The 23,163-nt window shown below is 38.2% G+C and overlaps 1 protein-coding gene and 1 pseudogene across 3 annotated transcripts in view; both read left to right on the forward strand.

Annotated features, from left to right (window-relative positions):
* LOC124742400 (cytosolic purine 5'-nucleotidase) overlaps positions 1 to 23,163 on the forward strand; it is a 458,666-nt gene that overhangs the window by 340,367 nt on the left and 95,136 nt on the right. For all 3 annotated transcript variants that reach the window (XM_047248892.1, XM_047248829.1, XM_047248933.1), the window contains exons 2-4: positions 11,257 to 11,330; positions 21,192 to 21,309; positions 21,836 to 21,931. In XM_047248892.1, coding sequence (XP_047104848.1) covers positions 11,257 to 11,330; positions 21,192 to 21,309; positions 21,836 to 21,931 — 288 coding nt within the window. The remainder of the gene's footprint in view (positions 1 to 11,256; positions 11,331 to 21,191; positions 21,310 to 21,835; positions 21,932 to 23,163) is intronic.
* LOC124727371 lies at positions 15,433 to 15,551 on the forward strand (annotated as a pseudogene).

A 23,163-nucleotide genomic window follows, 5' to 3' on the forward strand; every position in this document is an offset into this window, starting at 1 on the left:
CACCCTACTATACTCATCATCTTCAAAAAAATTTCACACTCTACTAGAAACTTCTGCTGGTAATTTCCTGCTTTGCCTATTTTCGGGACGTGCCAGAATGCCCTTCTCTGCCTTAAGCTTCCGAGCATTCTTCACCATTCTTTCGGACACACCGAACTGAGCTGCTGTTTGTCTGACTGTCCAACTTACAGGTGCCAAGGTTAAAATTTGCATCTGTTCTTTATGAATTGCATTCTGCATCTTGGCTTTCAGTTCAGTCAGCAAATGTTCATAGTCGTTTCCACGTTCCTTAATTTCACTAGCATCTTCAATTTGTCGGTTTACTCCCATTGCATTTACAATTCTGTTTTTAATCACATTTTGAGCCTTTTGAATTTTCTTCTTCACATATTGGGGCTTATCTCTGTAGCTTACTGTTCTCTTCAGGGGTGAAATACCAATAAACAATAAGCTACTATTTAATTCTTCTTTTGGTGTAAAGTCCTCATCAGAATGTGATGATAGGCTGATCCAAGTGTTTATTTAAGGTAGTCCTGCAAGCCGGACAAATTTTCTGACCTGGCTTTATGTTATTAACAAGCTGCTTCTTCAACATATCAGAAGCCTTATTAGCTGTTTCAGTACCAAGAGTGCGAATTCCTGCCTTAACATTATGATTCACCTTCCCAAAGGGATTGAAGCATTTTTTTTGTAACCTCTCATATTGTGTCAATAACAGGGCGTCATGTTGTAGGCTAACTTGAGAGGTATTGTCCAGCTTTGCTTCAGAACGTTGGACCAACAACTCTTTCTCCTCATCACTAAAACCCGCAAACCATTTTAAAGCAGCTTTTTTGGCAAAGAAAGTGACATGATACTTTGTTCCACTATCTCCTTGCCCATTGAGCAGGAAGGTATGCTGTGCCCATCTGCATTCATCTCTAATCAGTAACTAAATAATGTATTTGGCCTCTAAGTGCAAATTATAGTCTGCTTAAATTTCAGACAAATTGCTACTGAATGAAATTATACACAATGTATAATACCAACGAAAAAAATCTAATACGAGATATATATGCTATAAAAGACACAATCAATACAATTTTTTGTAAGTTAGATTACAAACTTTGATGGTCTTACGAATCACTTAACAAGCGACACTCAGTCAAGAGAACCCACTCACTATGCTGCAAACACACCACTGAAATACTGATTGTTCAAACAAGGCTCACAATAATGAAACAATCTGATTGTTAAAGTAATTGTTGCCATTATATTTTCTATAAACAGTGAATCTTGTGAATTTTCTCTGTGAAACTAGTGGTTACGTATTTACCAAGGTAGTAGGTTACATTTAAGTGTGATTAAATACAAAATTAAACTCTTAGATGTTTAACCAACCAATTTCACATGTTTCCCTAATAACTTCAAGACAAAAATTCACAGGTTACAACACCTATGTAATAAAAATCTCTGCAATATTGATTGGAAAATTTACATCACTTGATGCATGATTCATGCAAACCAATTCTTTTTTGGAAAAATGTTTTGTACAATTGAATCCAAAAATTAGGTCTTCTTTTGCACTTGTAAATATTTACAATTTTGAGAAGTACAAAAAATATGAAGCTATTATTCATTGAATTCTTTATGATCTTTTTTTTCATTTTTTTACGTATGAGAAGAGTTTTATGCAGATGAACACTTCTGATAAAAGCAGAAGGGCTACTTCTCATAGTTTTCAAGTTTTTTCTGACAGTCTCATTGCCTATTTACCAGATCTTTTTATTTCAATTATTTAAGGCACTAATAAACATTTATTAGTCATAATAAAAGGTTTCAGGTATAATTTGAGTGCCAGAAAAATGTGTTCAAACTTCCAGTGCGCCTCTTTGATAATGCTACTTTATAGGGCCTTGTATGCTTGCATTGCAAAACCAATTCCACTTTTCTAGATAGTTTAGAATATGCTTTTTCTAATGACCATAGTTTAGAAGAGTTTGGAGAAAACACTTTTTTGAAAAATTTGACTAAAAATACCCATTTTTAGCACTTCTTGAAAAATCGTCAACTTCACCCTAGATTTGTGAAATAATGGAAAGCAATAAGAGAATGAAATTTTATATTCTAAGACCTTGTGTTGGTGAGTTATGGTGTGCAAAGTTTCATGTACATCCCACAATTACTTTTGGAGATATAAAAAAAACTAAAGTTCGCATTTTTTTTAAACAGCTGTTTTTTACCCAACTTTGCTTCAAATTATCTATATGAAAATTGCTCAGAAATCCTTTTCTTAATATTTTACTTTAAAGAGCTCTAAAAGTTGTATAAGATGGCCAAGTTTTGTTTCTTTCATGCAAATACAGAGAGATCTCATCTCAAAGTTGCTGTAAATTCAAGGATGCACTATTGGAAGCTGTGCTATAGTTTCAAACAAGTGACTGTATATCTGCAAGTATTGAATTTCTGAAACTGAAGCTTTACCAGTGTTCATTGAGAACATGTGTGAATGTTCATACAAAATTTCATCAAAATCCATGATGGTCATGTGGGAACATTTCTCGATACTAGACCACGTGGCACGGAATGGCCCAAACGCAACCGGTTTTGAAAGTGCATGGGATGTCAGGTTTTGTCTTGTTTTTAAAAGTTTTTGTCTAATATGGGCGTGTGGCTTTTTCTGCATTGAAGGATACATTGAAATATTAGACGGAAGCTGTTTACTTCTCGTCTTTGGAAGAGAACTAGCAACTGTACTGACTAAATGAGAAAAGTGTAACAGCTGTTTTTTAGGTGCCGTATTTATCTGGGCTATAGGAAATGCGCTTCAGACCTTAACATATAAACACGACAGCGGAAAACGGTTCCCGAAATTCGTTTTTCGTCTTTCAGAAATTGTATGGCTTGTAAACGTAGTACCGTATCACCGTGATGATGATGACAAGCTGTTCACATCACAGCGATTTTTTTTGTTGTTGTTAGATTTCATTACCTCAGCGTGCATCAAAGACTGGCTCAAAATCCTTACGAAGTGTTTGAGACAAATACTACAGAAGATTTGGTTAATCCAAGGCGAGTAATATGGGAGACGCAGGATAAACGAAAGCGTGAGCATCTATGGGGACATTTTAACAAGTTTTCGTCCAACTCTGTTTCTGTGTGATTCATGGATCTGCCTTTTCATTTTTCTTGTCAAAGTAAGTAACGGCAGCTTTCCCAGTACTTTTCAGCCGACATCATTCCCTTGCCACAGTTAACATTCGTAGTTTAGCATTTTGACACCAAGATTCCTCTGTATGGCGTTTACTGACATCTATTCTTGTGGTTGCCACCGTGTTGGAAGCTATGAGTAGCATCAGCAATTGAGGTTGTAAGTTGCCCAGACGCTTCGTATTGTTTTATGTGAGCATTTGTGCCTTTTATCACCTGTGTCACTTAGGTCAAACTATACTACTCATTTCTCAATCCTTGCTTTTCGATGTGTAACAACCTGACTTCATGCCTAGTCGTCTTCAGTTGGTCTGCAATATCTCGCTCGTATAAAAAGTGGAAAATCAATTTGTTTGTGTCTCTCACATATGCAAAGTGTGATTTGAGACCAGATATATATTACATGCATCGGGGATGTGCATGACACAAAGAGGTGACAAAAGTCATTGTATATCAATATGCACATATACAGAGGTTGTAGTATCGCTTACACAGGGTATAAAAGGGCAGTACAGTGGCGGAGCCGACATTCGTTCAAATGGCTCTGAGCACTTTGGGACTTAACATCTGTGGTTATCAGTCCCCTAGAACTTAGAACTACTTAAACCTAACTAACCTAAGGACATCACACACATCCATGCCCGAGGCAGGATTCGAACCTGCGACCGTAGCGGTCACGCGGTTCCAGACTGTAGCGACTAGAACCGCACGGCCACCTAGGCCGGCCCGACATTCGTACTCAGGTCTTTTTTTTTTTTTGGTCATCAGTCTACTGACTGGTTTGATGCGGCCCGCCACGAATTCCTTTCCTGTGCTAACCTCTTCATCTCAGAGTAGCACTTGCAACCTACGTCCTCAATTATTTGCTTGACGTATTCCAATCTCTGTCTTCCTCTACAGTTTTTGCCCTCTACAGGTCCCTCTAGTAGCATGGAAGTCATTCCCTCATGTCTTAGCAGATGTCCTATCATCCTGTCCCTTCTCCTTATCAGTGTTTTCCACATATTCCTTTCCTCTCCGATTCTGCGTAGAACCTCCTCATTCCTGACCTTATCAGTCCACCTAATTTTCAACATTCGTCTATAGCACCACATCTCAAATGCTTCGATTCTCTTCTGTTCCGATTTTCCCACAGTCCATGTTTCACTACCATACAATGCTGCACTCCAGACGTACATCCTCAGAAATTTCTTCCTCAAATTAAGGCCGGTATTTGATATTAGTAGACTTCTCTTGGCCAGAAATGCCTTTTTTGCCGTAGCGAGTCTGCTTTTGATGTCCTCCTTGCTCCGTCCGTCATTGGTTATTTTACTGCCTAGGTATCAGAATTCCTGAGCTTCATTGACTTCGTGACCATCAATCCTGATGTTAAGTTTCTCGCTGTTCTCATTTCTACTACTTCTCATTACCTTCGTCTTTCTCCGATTTACTCTCAAACCATACTGTGTACTCATTAGACTGTTCATTCCGTTCAGCAGATCATTTAATTCTTCTTCACTTTCACTCAGGAAAGCAATGTCATCAGCGAATCGTATCATTGATATCCTTTCACCTTGTGTTTTAATTCCACTCCTGAACCTTTCTTTTATTTCCGTCATTGCTTCCTCGATGTACAGATTGAAGAGTAGGGGCGAAAGGCTACAGCCTTGTCTTACACGCTTCTTAATACGAGCACATCGTTCTTGATCGTCCACTCTAATTATTCCCTCTTGGTTGTTGTACATATTGTATATGACCCGTCTCTCCCTATAGCTTACCCCTACTTTTTCAGAATCTCGAACAGCTTGCACCATTTTATATTGTCGAACGCTTTTTCCAGGTCGACAAATCCTATGAAAGTGTCTTGATTTTTCTTTAGTCTGGCTTCCATTATTAGCCGTAACGTCAGAATTGCCTCTCTCGTCCCTTTACTTTTCCTAAAGCCAAACTGATCATCACCTAGCGCATTCTCAATTTTCTTTTCCATTCTTCTGTATATTATTCTTGTAAGCAGCTTCGATGCATGAGCTGTTAAGCTGATTGTGCGATAATTCTCGCACTTGTCAGCTCTTGCCGTCTTCGGAATTGTGTGGATGATGCTTTTCCGAAAGTCAGATGGTATATCGCCAGACTCATATATTCTACACACCAACGTGAATAGTCGTTTTGTTGCCACCTCCCTCAATGATTTTAGAAATTCTGATGGAATGTTATCTATCCCTTCTGCCTTATTTGACCGTAAGTCCTCCAAAGCTCTTTTAAATTCCGATTCTAATACTGGATCCCCTATCTCTTCTAAATCGACTCCTGTTTCTTCTTCTATCACATCAGACAAATCTTCACCCTCATAGAGGCTTTCAATGTATTCTTTCCACCTATCTGCTCTCTCCTCTGCATTTAACAGTGGAATTCCCGTTGCACTCTTAATGTTACCACCGTTGCTTTTAATGTCACCAAAGGTTGTTTTGACTTTCCTGTATGCTGAGTCTGTCCTTCCGACAATCATATCTTTTTCGATGTCTTCACATTTTTTCTGCAGCCATTTCATCTTAGCTTCCCTGCACTTCCTATTTATTTCATTCCTCAGCGACTTGTATTTCTGTATTACTGATTTTCCCGGAACATGTTTGTACTTCCTCCTTTCATCAATCAACTGAAGTATTTCTTCTGTTACCCATGGTTTCTTCGCAGCTACCTTCTTTGTACCTATGTTTTCCTTCCCAACTTTTGTGATGGCCCTTTTTAGAGATGTCCATTCCTCTTCAACTGTACTGCCTACTGCGCTATTCCTTATTGCTGTATCTATAGCGTTAGAGAACTTCAAACGTATCTCGTCATTCCTTAGTACTTCCGTATCCCACTTCTTTGCGTATTGATTCTTCCTGACTAATATCTTGAACTTCAGCCTACTCTTCATCACTACTATGTTGTGATCTGAGTCTATATCTGCTCCTGGGTACGCCTTACAATCCAGTATCTGATTTCGGAATCTCTGTCTGACCATGATGTAATCTAATTGAAATTTTCCCGTATCTCCCGGCCTTTTCCAAGTATACTTCCTCCTCTTGTGATTCTTGAATAGGGTATTCGCTATTACTAGCTGAAACTTGTTACAGAACTCAATTAGTCTTTCTCATCTTTCATTCCTTGTCCCAAGCCCATATTCTCCTGTAACCTTTTCTTCTACTCCTTCCCCTACAACTGCATTCCAGTCGCCCATGACTATTAGATTTTCGTCCCCCTTTACATACTGCATTACCCTTTCAATATCCTCATACACTTTCTCTATCTGTTCATATTCAGCTTGCGACGTCGGCATGTATACCTGAACTATCGTTGTCGGTGTTGGTCTGCTGTCGATTCTGATTAGAACAACCCGGTCACTGAACTGTTCACAGTAACACACCCTCTGGCCTACCTTCCTATTCATAACGAATCCTACACCTGTTATATCATTTTCTGCTGCTGTTGATATTACCCGATACTCGTCTGACCAGAAATCCTTGTCTTCCTTCCACTTCACTTCACTGACCCCTACTATACCTAGATTTGCATTTCCCTTTTCAGATTTTCTAGTTTCCCTACCACGTTCAAGCTTCTGGCATTCCACGCCCCGACTCGTAGAACGTTATCCTTTCGTAGATTATTCAGTCTTTGTCTCATGATAACCTCCCCCTTGGCAGTCCCCTCCCGGAGATCCGAATGGGGGACTATTCCGGAATCTTTTGCCAATGGAGAGATCATCTTGACACTTCTTCAATTACGGGTCACATGTCCTGTGGATACACGTTACGTGTCTTTAATGCAGTGGTTTCCATTGCCTTCTGCATCCTCATGTCGTTGATCATTGCTGATTCTTCCACTTTTAGGGGCAATTTCCCACCCCTAGGACAAGAGAGTGCCCTGAACCTCTATCCGCTCCTCCGCCCTCTTTGACAAGGCCGTTGGCAGAATGAGGCTGACTTCTTATGCCGGAAGTCTTCGGCCGCCAATGCTGATTATTTATCAAAATTTGGGCAGTGGCGGGGATCGAACCCGGAACCGAAGACGTTTTGATTATGAATCAAAGACGCTACCCCTAGACCACGGGTGCCATAGCATTTATGTGAAAAGATTATGGCCACACGACGGGAATTAACAGACTTTGAATGTGGAATGGTATTTGGACCTAGACACGTGGGACATTCATTCTGTTTCGGAAATCTTTAGGGAATTCTGAGATACACAATGTCAAGAGTGTGCCGAGAATACGAAATTTCAAGGACAACGCCGACGACCCGACGCAGCGGCATTTGCATATCTCGACAAGTTTGCGAACAGACAAGTAACACTGAATGAAATAGCAGCAGAAATCAATGTGGGACATACGGATAATATAACCATTAAGACAGTGAGGTGGACTTCGGCGTTAATGGGCTGTCAGCAGACGACTAACCCAGGTGCCTTTGCCAGCGGCTCGACATCACCTGCAGCACCTCTCCTGGGCTCTTGACAATATCAGTTGGCCCCTAGACGACTGGAAAACCAGTTCCTGGTCAGATGAGTCCCGTTTTCAGTTGGCAAAAGCCGATGATATGTTCGAGGGTGGCACAGGCCCCACGAAGCCACGGATCCAAGTTGTCAACAAGTCACTGTACAAGTTGGCGGTGGCTCCATAATGGTGTGGGCTGTGTTCAGTGGGATGGACTGTGTCCTCTGATCCAACCGCACCGATCTTTGGCTGGAAATGGTTATGTTTGGCTACTTGCAGACAATTTACAGCCCTTCGTGCATATCATGTTCCCAAACAATGACTGAATTTTGATTGATTTGAAGAACGTTCAGAACAACGAAATTATTTGACCAACCAGATCGCCCAACATGAATTCCATCATATATTTACTGACTTAATCGAAAGGTTAGTTTAAGCACAAAATCCAGCACCGGCAACACATTTGCAATTACATATAGTTTTCAATAACGTTCCGTTAGACACTAGGGAATAGCATGAAAATAAATTTAAAATGGTGATACAGATATGGTCGAAAGAAAAATTATATTACAACACATGAATTTATATACAATGAAAAAAAAATGATAATCTTATGCCTTGAAAGGAATTGTGAGCAAACAAAAATGTAACTTAGGCTTACAACCTAATTTATGTAATTGTTGTGAACAATTTCTGTGTAAGAGTATTTAAGGTCTCTCTCTCTCTCTCTCTCTCTCTCTCTCTCTCTCTCTCTCTCTCTCTCTCTGTGTGTGTGTGTGTGTGTGTGTGTGTGTGTGTGTGTGTTTTCACAATCAGATTTGTAACAAGAGGTTATGATTTTTTACACAACATAGTTGTTTACAGGAAACTAAAATCAGTTTGAGTTACTGTCAACAGTGATGATAGGAATTGGCGTCTCATGTCATGGTTTGTGACAGAGAATAAACATGTTGATGTGCAATACCTCACTTGTCAATTGAGTCCTGGTGAACAGTCATACCGTCTAGAGCCACCACCTTGCTTTAGCGTTCAAAAGCCACTGCTCACTACTTGTCACAGGTTAAAAAGATTAGCTTGGCTGTAAGAAACCTGTTTGGATGCTGGAAGTATGGAAAAGGTAGTCTGAACTGATGATTTGCTTTACACATTGTTACACAACATGGCAGGGTACAAGTAGGTAAGAAATGGCATTAGGTGATCCACTAGGCTAGCCAACAGAGCAATTTTCAGGAAGGCAGTGGAAGTATTTTTGTGTGGGGGATGTTTACATCAGATGAAATAAGATGCCTGATATGTCGACCAGCGTCTTATCATTTTCACTGACTAGTGATGTAGGAACCTATTGCCATATCAGGTACATCAATGTTTTTTTCAAATGCAGCAATACACAGTTACATTCTAGAGCTTTGTGCTCCCAGCAAGTCACTTGACCTCACTGCAGTATGAGACCCCACTGAGTAATATGTGTATGCCTCGGACACAGCTCCAACATTTGCAGTGGCAGTTAAGCTTGCAGTGTCTTGTGGATTCTATGCCATCAGGGTAAAGTGAAGGGTGTCTGTAATTCAATAGCTAATGAGTGTAAATCTCATGGGTCATGTTATGTGAGATCATGTATTAATAACTAACATTATTTGAGGGAAACAGCAATTAATTGGTTGATCAAATATTAAAATAAATAATATATTAGATATATGCTTTTTATTTTGTGGATAAAATTAACTATTACCTTTGAAATTTGGTTCCAAAACATCAGCAATAGCTATTCTTACCTTCAAGATAAACAGCTTTGATTTAACAACTGAGAAGGAGTGGTTGCAACAAATACTAACAATATAATACAGTAGAGCTGTAGCCAATAGCAGACAGACAATGCTTACGTTGTGAAGTTTATGGAATAAATTAATTGAATGTAAAACTGTGGTGAGAAAATAGCGCAAATAAATTTCAGGTTGGACTAAATTGGGTTGCTGGATCCTCTTATCAGCTCTTGGTAGCATTTTTGAGAAGAAACTACCCAGATTCCTGCTATTAGGTTACAGAACTCATTCATAATAACATTTCTTATGGGCAGAATAGATTTCTTATACCTGACAGTCAATTCGTACTTGGAGCTTGCTTTTGTTGTTATTTCAATACAGAATTTATAACTCTAATAAGTGCTTTAAAATATTAGAAAATATCGAACAATGTTGAATATGAATACCTAACTAACAAATAAATGAAACTAATTTGAAACCAGCTAGTGCAGTTAAAGACAAAAATATAACTACAACAGGAGAATTGTTTTGCTCCGCACTTATTAGATTCATTAGTTTCATTAGTTAGTTCAGTTTTGATCGCAAATAATTTTATTTTTTATACTTCACTGTGTGCACCATAAGAAATAAATACGTTTGTAATATAGACTGAACTTGTTAATAATAGTGTCAAAATGATCACATCCAACACCTTGCTTTGAAGAGATCATTATTATCAAAGTAACTGAGGACAGATGAATACATACATATTAGGGAATCACTGAAATATTATAAATAAGTACAAATGCTGCAATTAAATTACCCATTTGTGTCTTCATGTGACTCCATCCATTCGTGTATATAACTCAGTCCTAACAGCGGATTTACACAGACAGATTTTGTTCTGTTGATCCATGAAATACACACTGTAAGTATGAGTTATGTCAAAGCCGTCACCTGGCTAGAAATGTGCTAACTCTGATACATACAGAGCTGCCTGGGCTAATAGGTCATAGTCCAATAGGTCTTCATATCTATCCTGATATTTTGCCTGGAGATGAGCTGTCCATCTAGCAGTTAGTTTTGGCACCATATTATGTGTTAAGACTCTCCATTTACATCCTCCTCATGACAAATGATTATCCATATTTGTTAAGTGCTCCCATCTGCACCCCTAATGAAAAATTTCAAGCTACGTTTAAGACCTGATTCCTTTTTAAATTGTAGGTCACCCTTTAAGTCATAGTTTTAGGAATTAAGACAAGAACAAGTCACATCCACCAGAACTGTTCCTAGTTAGTCACCATGGCATTCAAACCACCTCTTACATTGCAAGCTGCTTTACCTCTCCTAATCAATTAGAATTCCACATTTCCTGCTGTTCCAGAATTCATAAACCAACTCCATATGTCATTTTAATAATAAAAAAAACCAAAACTATGCATCAGTGCCTGTCTCCACTTAGAAAATGAGTTTTAAATGTGAAGTAGAAAATGCTTCTAATGTGGGTATTATTGTAAGTTAACCCCTTACCATAGTCTTGAAAATGAAGTAGTATCCTTTTGCTTACACATTTCAGTTTCATAAAACATATGGTGGAATATGCTAAGGCATTTCCGGCATGTAGCAAAAACAGTTCTAAATTTGTGACTAAGTTATGAATAGTGCTTCAAACACAAGTATTATTTGTTGTATTATGTAGCTTGTAGACCCACAGAAATTGTTTTGCCTTTCTTTTTTGTTGCTTTGTGTTTACTTTGTAGTATCCAAGTGAGAAAATTTGAACAAATTAGTTGTGAAATGACAAAATATGACTGTTAACATTGCCGATAATCTCTGACTGATATAACTGACATGCCATTTTGTTTTTATTTACAGGATATTCGTGAATCGGAGTCTCCATTTGGAGAACATAAAGTTCTATGGATTTGACATGGATTATACGTTGGCTGGTGAGTGTTGAATATTATGCAAGTCTTTTAAAGTATAAATAGAACATAATTTTTCACTTTGCGTTGTGGCTTATATTGAACACCTTGGTAGGTGGTGCAGTGAATTATTATAAACGCCTAAATACAGTTGCAGTAGACTTACTCCTGCAGACAGTGTAAATAAAACTGAAAGACTGCTTTTGAAAATACAGTTCCAAAGGAGATTGTGAAATCATTCATTTGCTGAAAATTACATACGTTTGGTTATGATATTGTTGCTGATAAATGTGGTATCTTTACAATCAATCAATCAATCAATCAATGACTCGCAACAAAATTTCTGATAGAACTATATCTGCAGTGGTAACACCAATCTAGTGGCTAGCATTGCTGCCTCTGGATCATGGGGTCCTGGTTTCGATTCCCAGCCGGGTTGGAGATTTTTCTGCCCGGGGACTGGGTGTTTGTGTTGTCCTCATCATCATCATCATCATCATCATCATCATTTGTGACAGTGGCTCGATTCAACTGTGTAAGATATTGGACTGTGTAAAAATTGGGACCTTTTATGGGAGCTGATGACGACACAGTTGAGCGCCCCACAAATCGAACATCATCATCGCCCATCTACAAAACTGGAGATACGCAAAACACATCTACTTACTGGGCCATTTGACTTGATTCAGTGTTTTAAAAACCAGGTGGCCTACTTAACACACTGACTTTCTTTTTCTCAGTGGAAGATGCCATTTGGCTTTCATAAACATAAAAAATTAAGTCTTGATGTAACTAGACAAGGAAAGTGATGGTGTAGGTATATTCTGCGATTTTGGCAAGGCCTGTATTCTGTAATTTTGCCGAGACTTATGATTGTGTGAAACGTAACATTGTTTTTAAAAAAAAAGGCGTTCCTTATGTGTAGCTAGACTCTTACCTTCATAACAAAAAACAGAGGATCGCATTCAGGAAATGCAAATTATGGAGATAAACAAGATGTGGTACTGGAACCAGTTCCATTGTCAGCTTATTTCAACTGTGTAAAGAATTGTAATGTATCCGAGGTATAGGCACATCAAAGGGCCTTTGGATGGTATGGTGGCTTACGTGCCTTGACGATACAGATAGTCATACTGTAGGTGCAACCACGTTAGTGGGGTATCTGTGGAGGGGCCTGACTAATGTAAAGTTCTTGAAAGGGGCAGTAGCCTTTTCAGTGCTTCCAGGGCAAACAATATGAATGAATGATGGCCCTGGCCTTATAACATTAACCAGTAAGGGCCCACAGTGTTGGTAGTGTGAACAACTGAAAGCAAGAGAAAACTACAATTGTTATATTTCCCAAGGACATACAGCTCTACTGTATGGTTTAATGATCATGGCATCCTCTTGTGTAAAATATTCTTGAGATAAAATAGCCTCCCATTCAGCTCTTTAGGTGGGGACTACTCAGGAGGCTGTTGTCATCAGGAAAAATAAACTGGGCATTCTGCAGGTCTGAATATGGAATGTTGGTTGAAAGCAATTATGAATAGTTTAAAGATATTATCCAGCTCATTTAGGGTGATGAAAATTTTTGTGATACAAGTATATGTAGAAGTGACCTGGAGACATGGAAAGGATTCAGATAGATAATAGTTAATTTTATAACCAGAATTTAATTCAAAACATTTCCAAGTGCAGATGTGGACTCTGGCCATAATCTGTTGGTTATGGAATGCAGATTAAAACTGAAAAATATTGCACAAAGATAGGTAACAAGGAGATTGCTCTGAAAGAAATTGAAAGCACCACTTATTGAGACCACTCATTGAAAAGCAGGTGCGTTGAGTCATCGAGAGGCATGTACAGAAAAGAAAGAAAACTTGCTAACTCTTATGTGTGTGTGTGTGTGTGTGTGTGTGTGTGTGTGTGTGTGTGTGTGTGTGTGTGTGTGTGTGTGCGTGTGTGTGTGTGTGTGTGTGTGTGTGTAAAAACTTTGTGGTTTGTCAGAATCATCAGAAAGGGCAAAGAACTTGGAAGAGCAGTTGAACGGAATGGATAGTGTCTTGAAAAGAGGTTAAAAGGTGAAAATCAACAAAGGTAACACAATGACCATGGAATGGATTTGAGAAACTCAGGTTATGCTTATGGAATCAGATTAGGGAATGAGCCTTTAAAAGTAGGAGATGAGTTTTGCTATCGGGGCTGAAAGATAAGTGACAATGGCTGAAGTAGAGAAAATATAAAATGCAGATTGCCAATGGTGAGAAAAGCTTGTATAGAAGAAATTGAAGAGGAATTTGTTGTTGCCTAACAACCTAGAAGTTTTTTACCTTCACTTCGTCAAAAAAGCACTTCTCAAAAAGAGGTATTTGTTAACACTGAATTTAAATTTAAAAGTTCAGAAGGCTGTTCTGAAGGTATTTGTCTAGAGTGTGTCCTTGTATGGAAGTGGGACGTGGACTATAAGCAGACCAGGCTACAAGAGAGAAGTAGTTTTTGAAATGTGGTGTTAGATGCTGAAGATTTGTTAGATGACATAACTAATGTGGAGATACTGAACAGAGGTGGTGAGAAAAGAAATTTATGGCACATCTTGATTAAAAGAAGGGACTTATTGATAGGACACGTCCTAAGGCATCAAGTAATCATTTTTTTTTGGGGGGGGGATAAAAATTGTATGGGAAGACCAAGGCTCATCCACAGTAAGCAGCTTCAAATGGATGTAGGTTACAGTAGTTGTGTAGAAATGAAGAGCCTTGCATAAGACATACTAGTGTGGAGACCTGCATCAAACAAGTCTTCAGGCGGAAGTAATAAAATTTATTGACATACAACCAGTGCTTATTTAAAATTCTGCTCTGTTATGCTTACATACCCCACTTACTGAGACCACCTTAGCCATCTTCCTTACTTTTATTTCTAAACCACAATTAGTAGTTTATAAAAACTGTTAAAAGTTGGTATTTTAAAGTTTTGAAGAGCATTTCACAGCTGTCTATTTCTTTTCTGTTATCTATGGTAATGCTACAGAAAATCAGTCAGTTGCTTTAATGGGTGTTAAATGAAACTTTCCTTACGCTGATGCATTTTGATGGACTTGAAAAATTAGAGCCTATCCCAGTGTAATAAGTCCTTGTATGATTCTTGGTTGTAACATAGAATGTTTTCTTATAAACTGTGCAATATTTCAGTGAGACAGCTACTCATCATCTTTAGGTATGACAGTAGTGAGCTTAGTGGCAAGCCAATTTGTAGGCCAACTCACTAGAAAAGTGACGATGTCTCAGAGAGGGAGAGGCTGCAATGTAATTGCAGGGGAAGTTGATATCCATAGCCCTCTGCCAGAGAAGTAAACTATGAGTCCCAAGCTGTCTGATGCAGAGTGCAGGAAGTCTGGTCACCAACCACAGAGCATATTGTGTGCACTAGAGCAAGTTGTTCACATCCAACCTAACTGTCCTGTTTATGAAGTGTGATCTCCATGGATTCATTACTTTGTGACCAATGGTGTCTTTCATGCTATCAGTGCTGGCTCATACACTTTGCAAAGCAGAGTTCACATGACTCTATTAAGTACCAACAATATTTACTGTAATCAAATGTAACCAATATAATTATGAAGCCAAATTTAATGATTGTAGAGTAATTGCAGAAGGAAAAAACAGCAACTGAAATTATATGATGAAAAAGACAAAACATGCAAAGAAAGTACTTCTTCACCATGAAAAGAAGGTGCTAAGTCCATCACTTTTTGGCAGGCTTTTTGTCCCTTCTTTGTGGTATTTAGCTTCAGACCTTTCTTTTTGCTTGTCTTGGATTTTGGTTCATTTTGTGATAGATAGGAGCACAAATTTATTGCATTTTGACCATAAAACTGTTTAAGTTCTTTAAAGTCTGCATATTTTTCATAAAATATTGACAGGAGCTTTGAAATTATACCCTTACTTACTTGCAAAACACTCTTGATTTACCTTACAAAAAGTTTCATATTGAAAATCACTCGATAGTTTCCTTTGCTTGATACTCAGGCTCGACATGTCCTTGCAGACCACTCGGAACATTCCAAATCTACTGGCATTCAGGCTCTTTTTTGGTAACTCTACAACTCTGAAGTTTTTTATCACATTCCATCTAAGAGTCTGTCAACAGCCTTGCTGCAGTGGTAACACCGGTTCCCCATCAGATCACCGAAGTTAAGCACTGTCAGACTGGGCTAGCATTTGGATGGGTGACCATCCGGTCTGCTGAGTGCTGTTGGCAAGCGGGGTGCACTCAGCCCTTGTGAGGCAAACTGAGGAGCTGCTTGATTGAGAAAAAGCAGCTCTGATCCCTTAAACTGACATACAGCTGCATTCAGTGACACGTGTGGGCTGAGGATGATACAGCAGCCGGTCGGTTTCATTGGGCCTTCCAAGGCCTGTTCGGACTGAGCTAGTTAGTACCTAAGAGTGTACCCATATCGCAAGTAATATTTTGACATTATCTAATCTCGTAATGATATTAACAGCTTAGTGAAGATGTAAGAACACTGCATAGGTTTATTCTGTCCTGAGCACAAATCAAAAAAATATTACAGATACCCTTACTTTTTGATCAAGGATTTGACTCACATAATTGTGCAAAAGACTAATAACTTGATTCACTCCTCTGTTTCCCACATCTTCGGTGGAAGTATAATAATTTCATCACTGTTGAGCATTTGATGAGGGTTGAAACTGTAGAATGATAATTGACACTAGTTCAACAAATATCGTTAGTGCTGGCATTTGGCAGGGATAGGTTTTTATTATAGTCTACATATACATCTACATCCATACTCCGCAAGCCACCTGATGGCGTGTGGCTTCATTTTCTGTCATCTTTTTTACTTTCGTGAATAAAATTTAATAGCCTTTACTTGTGAACCTTGTCTCCCATACAAAGTTCTTTAATTTGTAATTTCTAACTATTATTTTTCACAGATGTTTTATAAAAGCTTTGCATTCAAACCTTTTAATTCTGCTTGAAATTTGTCAAATGTTCAGCAGCTATCAGTTCGTAAGTACCCAAATGATAAGATGAATTTGTTGTTCAATATTTCCGGTGTAATTGCCTAGACTTCTGTGGCCAGAATCAGTTGACATAAAAACTTTTTAAGTATTGACCCACATTGCAATGTAAATGCTATACTGGAGAACCAACATTTCAGCTGTGGTTACGGAGGCATTCTTCTGGGTCTGCGGTACTCAGAAAACTTTTATTTCAATTTTCCAGAATGTTTCAAATGCAACAGGGAGTTCTTTATATACTATGTGCCATTTTTTTATTGATAGTTCTTCTTGCCCTTAAATGCACCTGTGTTTATAATGGCTGCCTCCTCTTCTTTAGATAGATTCCAAGGCCAGTTTGGCTTTGGGAGGTGTTCCCTTATCTTGTATACTTCAGTGTATAGTATGCAGTCTGCACTTTGTTATTCTATGCAAAGCAATGCAGGCCTTTTGACAAACAGAAGTTTCACTCATTGTATCATCTTGTTTGTTTCTTACAATGTATCAGAAAGAGCAATCTCTGGTATTAGAATTGTCATACCTTCCACAATCAATCTTCCTCACTGAAATTAAGCTGGTTCAGTAGTAAGAGTTATTATTCCAGTTACCTAACAAATTAAATTTCTCTTTTGTGGGGTTTGATTTGTTTAAAACACTCAAACCACTTGTATGAATATCAAGAGCTCAGATGGCAACCCAGTTCTAAGCAAAGAAGGGAAGGCAGAAAGGTGGAAGGAGTATATAGAGAGTTTATACAAGGGCGATGTACTTGAGGACAATATTATGGAAATGGAAGAGGATGTAGATGAAGATGAAATGGGAGATAAGATACTGCGTGAAGAGTTTGACAGAGCACTGAAAGACCTGAGTCGAAACAAGGCCCCGGGAGTAGACAACATTCCATTAGAACTACTGATGGCCTTGGGAGAGCCAGTCATGACAAAACTCTACCATCTGGTGAGCAAGATGTATGAGACAGGCGGAATACCCACAGACTTCAAGAAGAATATAATAATTCCAATCCCAAAGAAAGCAGGTGTTGACAGATGTGAAAATTACCAAACTATCAGTTTAATAAGTCACAGCTGCAAAATACTAACATGAATTCTTTACAGATGAATGGAAAAACTGGTAGAAGCGGACCCCAGGGGAGATCAGTTTGGATTCCATAGAAATGTTGGAACACGTGAGGCAATACTAACCTTACGACTTATCTTAGAAGAAAGATTAAGAAAAGGCAAACCTACGTTTCTAGCATTTCTAGATTTAGAGAAAGCTTTTGACAACGTTAACTGGAATACTCTCTTTCAAATTCTGAAGGTGGCAGGGGTAAAATACAAGGAGCGAAAGGCTATTTACAATTTGTACAGAAACCAGATGGCAGTTATAAGAGTCGAGGGGGATGAAAGGGAAGCAGTGGTTGGGAAAGGAGTGAGACAGGGTTGTAGCCTCTCCCCGATGTTATTCAATCTGTATATTGAGCAAGCAGTAAAGGAAACAAAAGAAAAATTCGGAGTAGGTATTAAAATTCATGGAGAAGAAGTAAAAACTTTGAGGTTCGCCGATGACATTGTAATTCTGTCAGAGACAGCAAAGGACTTGGAAGAGCAGTTGAACGGAATGGACAGTGTCTTGAAAGGAGGATATAAGATGAACATCAACAAAAGCAAAACGAGGATAATGGAATGTAGTCAAATTAAATCGGGTGATGCTGAGGGGATTAGATTAGGAAATGAGACACTTAAAGTAGTAAAGGAGTTTGCTATTTAGGGAGTAAAATAACTGATGATGGTCGAAGTAGAGAGGATATAAAATGTAGACTGGCAATGACGAGGAAATCGTTTCTGAAGAAGAGAAATCTGTTAACATCGAGTATAGATTTAAGTGTCAGGAAGTCGTTTCTGAAAGTATTTGTATGGAGTGTAGCCATGTATGGAAGTGAAACATGGACGATAAATAGTTTGGACAAGAAGAGAATAGAAGCTTTCGAAATGTGGTGCTACAGAAGAATGCTGAAGATAAGGTGGGTAGATCACGTAACTAATGAGGAGGTATTGAATAGGATTGGGGAGAAGAGAAGTTTGTGGCACAACTTGACTAGAAGAAGGGATCGGTTGGTAGGACATGTTTTGAGGCATCAAGGGATCACAAATTTAGCATTGGAGGGCAGCGTGGAGGGTAAAAATCGTAGACGGAGACCAAGAGATCAATACACTAAGCAGATTCAGAAGGATGTAGGTTGCAGTAGGTACTGGGAGATGAAGAAGCTTGCACAGGATAGAGTAGCATGGAGAGCTGCATCAAACCAGTCTCAGGACTGAAGACCAAAACAACAACAACAAAACACTCAAACACTGAGCACTTGCAGTCGCTACCTAGTCATGAGGCATTGCCCTAAGGTACCCACAAACAGTACTCATTCTGCAATAACATCCTCTCTTTTGAGCTGATTGAGTAACGGATGGCTTCTAACCTTCATCTTGTGATGATCCACACATATTAAACATCCAAAGAGGACCACACTACTCTCAAACTTCAAACTTAACATGATTGTTATCCGGAAACAGCTCAGAGTAAAAAGCTCAGCCAATCACATTTGCAGTCACAACCTAAGTGACCTAACAGCTGTAATGTGAACTGTGGTAGCAAACCTTGGACTTCCCCATTCTTTCTGTGAGAAGACCGACTTAGAATGTTATTTCCATTACCACTAAGAGTGAAACTCATTGTATCTCAGTGACTTGGCACGTTATTTGAAAGTAATTTTAACTGCCTTGTAGTACCAATGGCTGGCCATCAGAATGTGTCATAAACTCATTTCGTAATAAAATGGACTTACTGTTTTTCCCATGGCTTCCAAACAGTATATGACTGGTTAGTTGCCCACCCATTGCATGATTTGATTTGCTGGAATTCATTAACAGTACTACGAACAGCTGATCTGCTGCAATGGAAAACAGCTTTGTTTTAATGATTTCCACCCCAAATCTTGTATTATGTCTGCACTTTTGTGTGGATTGATGTATTTATTATATATTGTGTTTGATGTTGTCAGTTGGCCTAACAACAATAAAACTGAAAGTAACCAAATGCACTGAAATGTACAGAATGTATTGAAGAAAATAAAATTTGTGAAGATACAGTGACAGTGGAACCATCAGTAAAAATGAAGGTTTAACCCAGGTCCAGTGGTATGTCCAGACAGCCTTATAGTTATGGTGAATGAATATTATAAGCAAGAAATCCAGGGTCGAGTCGTGGTCTGAATTAGATTTTTAATTGTTGCTGCATATTCATAACATCTACATATACATCTACATGGCAACTCTGCAAATCACACTTAAGTGCCTGGGAGAGGGCTCATTCAACCACCTTCACACTAATTCTCTAATATTCCACTCTCAAACAGTGCACAAAAGGAAAGGACACTTGTATTTTCCCGTCTCAGCTCTGATTTTCTCTATTTTAATATGATGATTTTTTTTCCCTTTGTAGGTCAGTGTCGTCAAAATATTTTCACATTTGGAGGAAAAGGTTGGTGATTGAAATTTCATAAGAAGATCCTGCTGCAATGGAAAACAGCTTTGTTTTAATGATTTCCACCCCAAATCTTGTATTATGTCTGTGACAAACTCTCTCCTATTTCTCAATAGTACTAAATGTGCTGCCCCTTCTTTGAACTTTCTCAGTGTACTCCACTAATCCTATCTGGTAAGGATCCCACGCCGTACAGCAGTACTTCAAAATAGGATGGACAAGTGTAGTGTAAGCAGTTTCTTTAGTAGATCTGTTGCATCTTCTAAGTGTCCTGCCAATAAAATGCAGTCTGTGGTTCACCTTCCCTACAACATATTCTATGTGTTCTTTCCAATTTCAGTTGTTTGTAATTGTTGTTCCTAGGTATTTAGTGGAATTTACATCCTTTAGATTTGATTGATTTTCATACTTTCCATTGTTTAGGGTCAAGTGCCAATTTTTGCACCATTACAGATATCTTATCGTAATTGTTTTGCAATTGTTTTTTATCTTCTGATGACTTTACTAGATGATAAATAACAACATGATCTGCAAACAATCTAAGACGGCTGCTCAGATTGCCTCCTAACTAGATTTATGAAGATAAGGAACAACAGAGGGCCCATACCACTATCTTGGGGAATCTCAGAAATCACTTCTGTTTTATTTGATAACTTTCCATGAATTACTATGAACTGTGACTGACAGGAAATCATGAATCCAGTCACATAACTAATATGATATTCCATAAGCACCTAATTTGATTTCAAGCCACTTGTATGGTATGGTATCAAAAACCTTCTGGAAATGAAATTATTATATAAAACCAGATAATATTTTAATTGTAATAGTTTTGATGTTATAAAATTACAAGGAGGGAAAATGGCTGGTTAGTACTTATCTTCTCGTAAGATGGGTCCCTCTCAACCAGATGTCTGGGTGACCTGGACCTCCTTCCAAAACTAACCCAACCTATCCATCCCTTATTCCTCCTTGAGGTAGGAACTAACAGTTCTGAAAGCTAGAATAGATCTCCTTTCATATGTTTCTATTGGTAGTACATAGAATATTGCTTCATGAAGGTTAGCGCTAATCAGCCATTCTGTTTTCTTGTAATTTTTTAGTGTTGTAAAGTGAATTTGGCTTTTGATAATTTTGGTGTTGCTAGATTTTTATTACACCAGACAATGTCAAACACATTCTACAATAATTAAGTCAATCTATATCAAAGTACTGTGTGTGTGTGTGTGTGTGTGTGTGTGTGTGTGTGTGTGTTTTTATTGCCCAAATTGTGTTTATTACCCAAATTGTGAGAATATTCTTGTTAAGATAATTATTCACATCTTTTTTTTTCCAGAGTACAAATCTCCACAGTATGAGAGATTAGGATTTAATTTAGTAAAAGAACGGCTTGTCTCTCTTGGATATCCTCAAGAAATACGAGAGTTTGTCTATGATCCATCTTTCCCCATAAGGTAAAAAGATGAGTGTGTACATGTTTCTGTGTGTATTCTGTCTGCAAATGAAAACTCAAAGGAACAGTAGAATGTTATTTGATTTTTATTGATTCCAGAAATCTCGGTGTGTTAGTACACATAGATATAGGCAGGTCACATTTAAGTTACATACATAAATAAATATATACATTTTGATTCAGTTGCATACAGGCATAAATATAGAAATTTTTAAGATTTACACTCCTATAAATTATATGTTCATAGATAATCATCATTCTTACAATATGTTCACACACAGTCATCGGATAAAAATTACAGAGTAATGCCTGTATACATTATTTACATTATATTGTCACATGTGCAGATAAGTCATAACAAGGAACCAACAGTTAGATCTATTAAGTGAGGCAAACAAGTCAGGTGAAAGTGAAATAGTAACACACATATTAAGGTATATAACTGAAATCATCTAACACAAAAGTGTTGTGTATAAAACTCTGCACCATTTCATACTGTGTTAAATTTATTGGCTTCTTTCTTTCAGAGGACTTTGGTTTGATACACTTTATGGGAATCTTCTAAAAGTTGATGCATATGGGAACATATTGGTTTGTGTTCATGGATTTAATTTCCTGAAACAGTAAGTATTTATGTGAAATATTGAAATTAATGTCATGCATGGCTTCCAAAAGGAATAAAAATTTCTAAATTTCCATATTTTCTAAATCTTTTGCTAAAAAGAAAATACATTGTTAATTACATAAAAAGGAATAACGTTGCTTTAATCATATTAAGAATTTCATTAAGAGTACTACAGTGGAACTTCAGTTTTACATTCTCTCATTTTAAGTTTTTCATGATTCTACACCATAAATTCATAGCTCCTATGTAAAACCCATAAGATGAATGCTAAAAATTCCCCGATTTTACATTTCTTCCTAATGAGGTTTACCTCAGTTCTAAGGTCTTACTCAATGTCTCACTTGACTTCACCCCGTATTTCTTCCTATTGACATTTGATGTGACAGAACGAGTTATAAGTGGCAGTTCACACCATGGGTGATGGGGGAATTAAGGGAATATTTTAGGCCATGGTGGAGAGAGGAGACGTGAGAGGAAATGTGATGGAATTCACAATCGGTGTTGCCAGCACAACTTGCAACAGTCAGCTTCACCGCCCAATTATGATACAACTATTGTTAGGTTGCAGCAGTAATGGAAAAACAAGACAGTCGACGTGAAGTGTTCCGGTCCAAGCTCATACATGATGAACTGGCCCAACCATTACCTTTTCTTGTGCAACTTATGTCTCTGTCTCATCTTTTTGCATGCATTTCCAATTTACCGTATTGAGCAACAACATCAATTGTCAACCTTTAAATTCAAACACTGAGTCTCAAAGAATATACTTGGTCATAATCAAGGAAACGTCGCCCATTTCTGGCTAGTGAACTCTTGTTGGCTAGCAACTTGTTAAGCCACCCAATAGCCAGCGCAGCCACCACACCACACCACACCAATTCATGAAAATGAGTTTGCCTAATGGATTTGTGGAGAGGGGTAGTGGCCCTTCAGCGACGGGAGTGCAGGTAGGGGTGAAAGCATTTTGTGAAATGCTGAAAATATACTTTACGTACATATGATGTGCTGTGACAGAAATGTCACACTGAAAAAGAGCAAGGTTTTTGCAGTAGCACAATGATGTGCTGTGACAGGAATGTCACATGGAAATAGAACAAGGGTTTTGCGGTAGCACATTTTAAAGAGTTTTGTGTTCAAAACTGACATGATACAGTAGCAACAACTGTGAGGGGCATTTGGAAAGTCCATGCAAAAATAAAAAATACTTACGTGTATGGCGTAAACATTTTT

This window comes from Schistocerca piceifrons, chromosome 1, assembly GCF_021461385.2.
Source record: "Schistocerca piceifrons isolate TAMUIC-IGC-003096 chromosome 1, iqSchPice1.1, whole genome shotgun sequence".
Lineage (NCBI taxonomy): Eukaryota > Metazoa > Arthropoda > Insecta > Orthoptera > Acrididae > Schistocerca > Schistocerca piceifrons.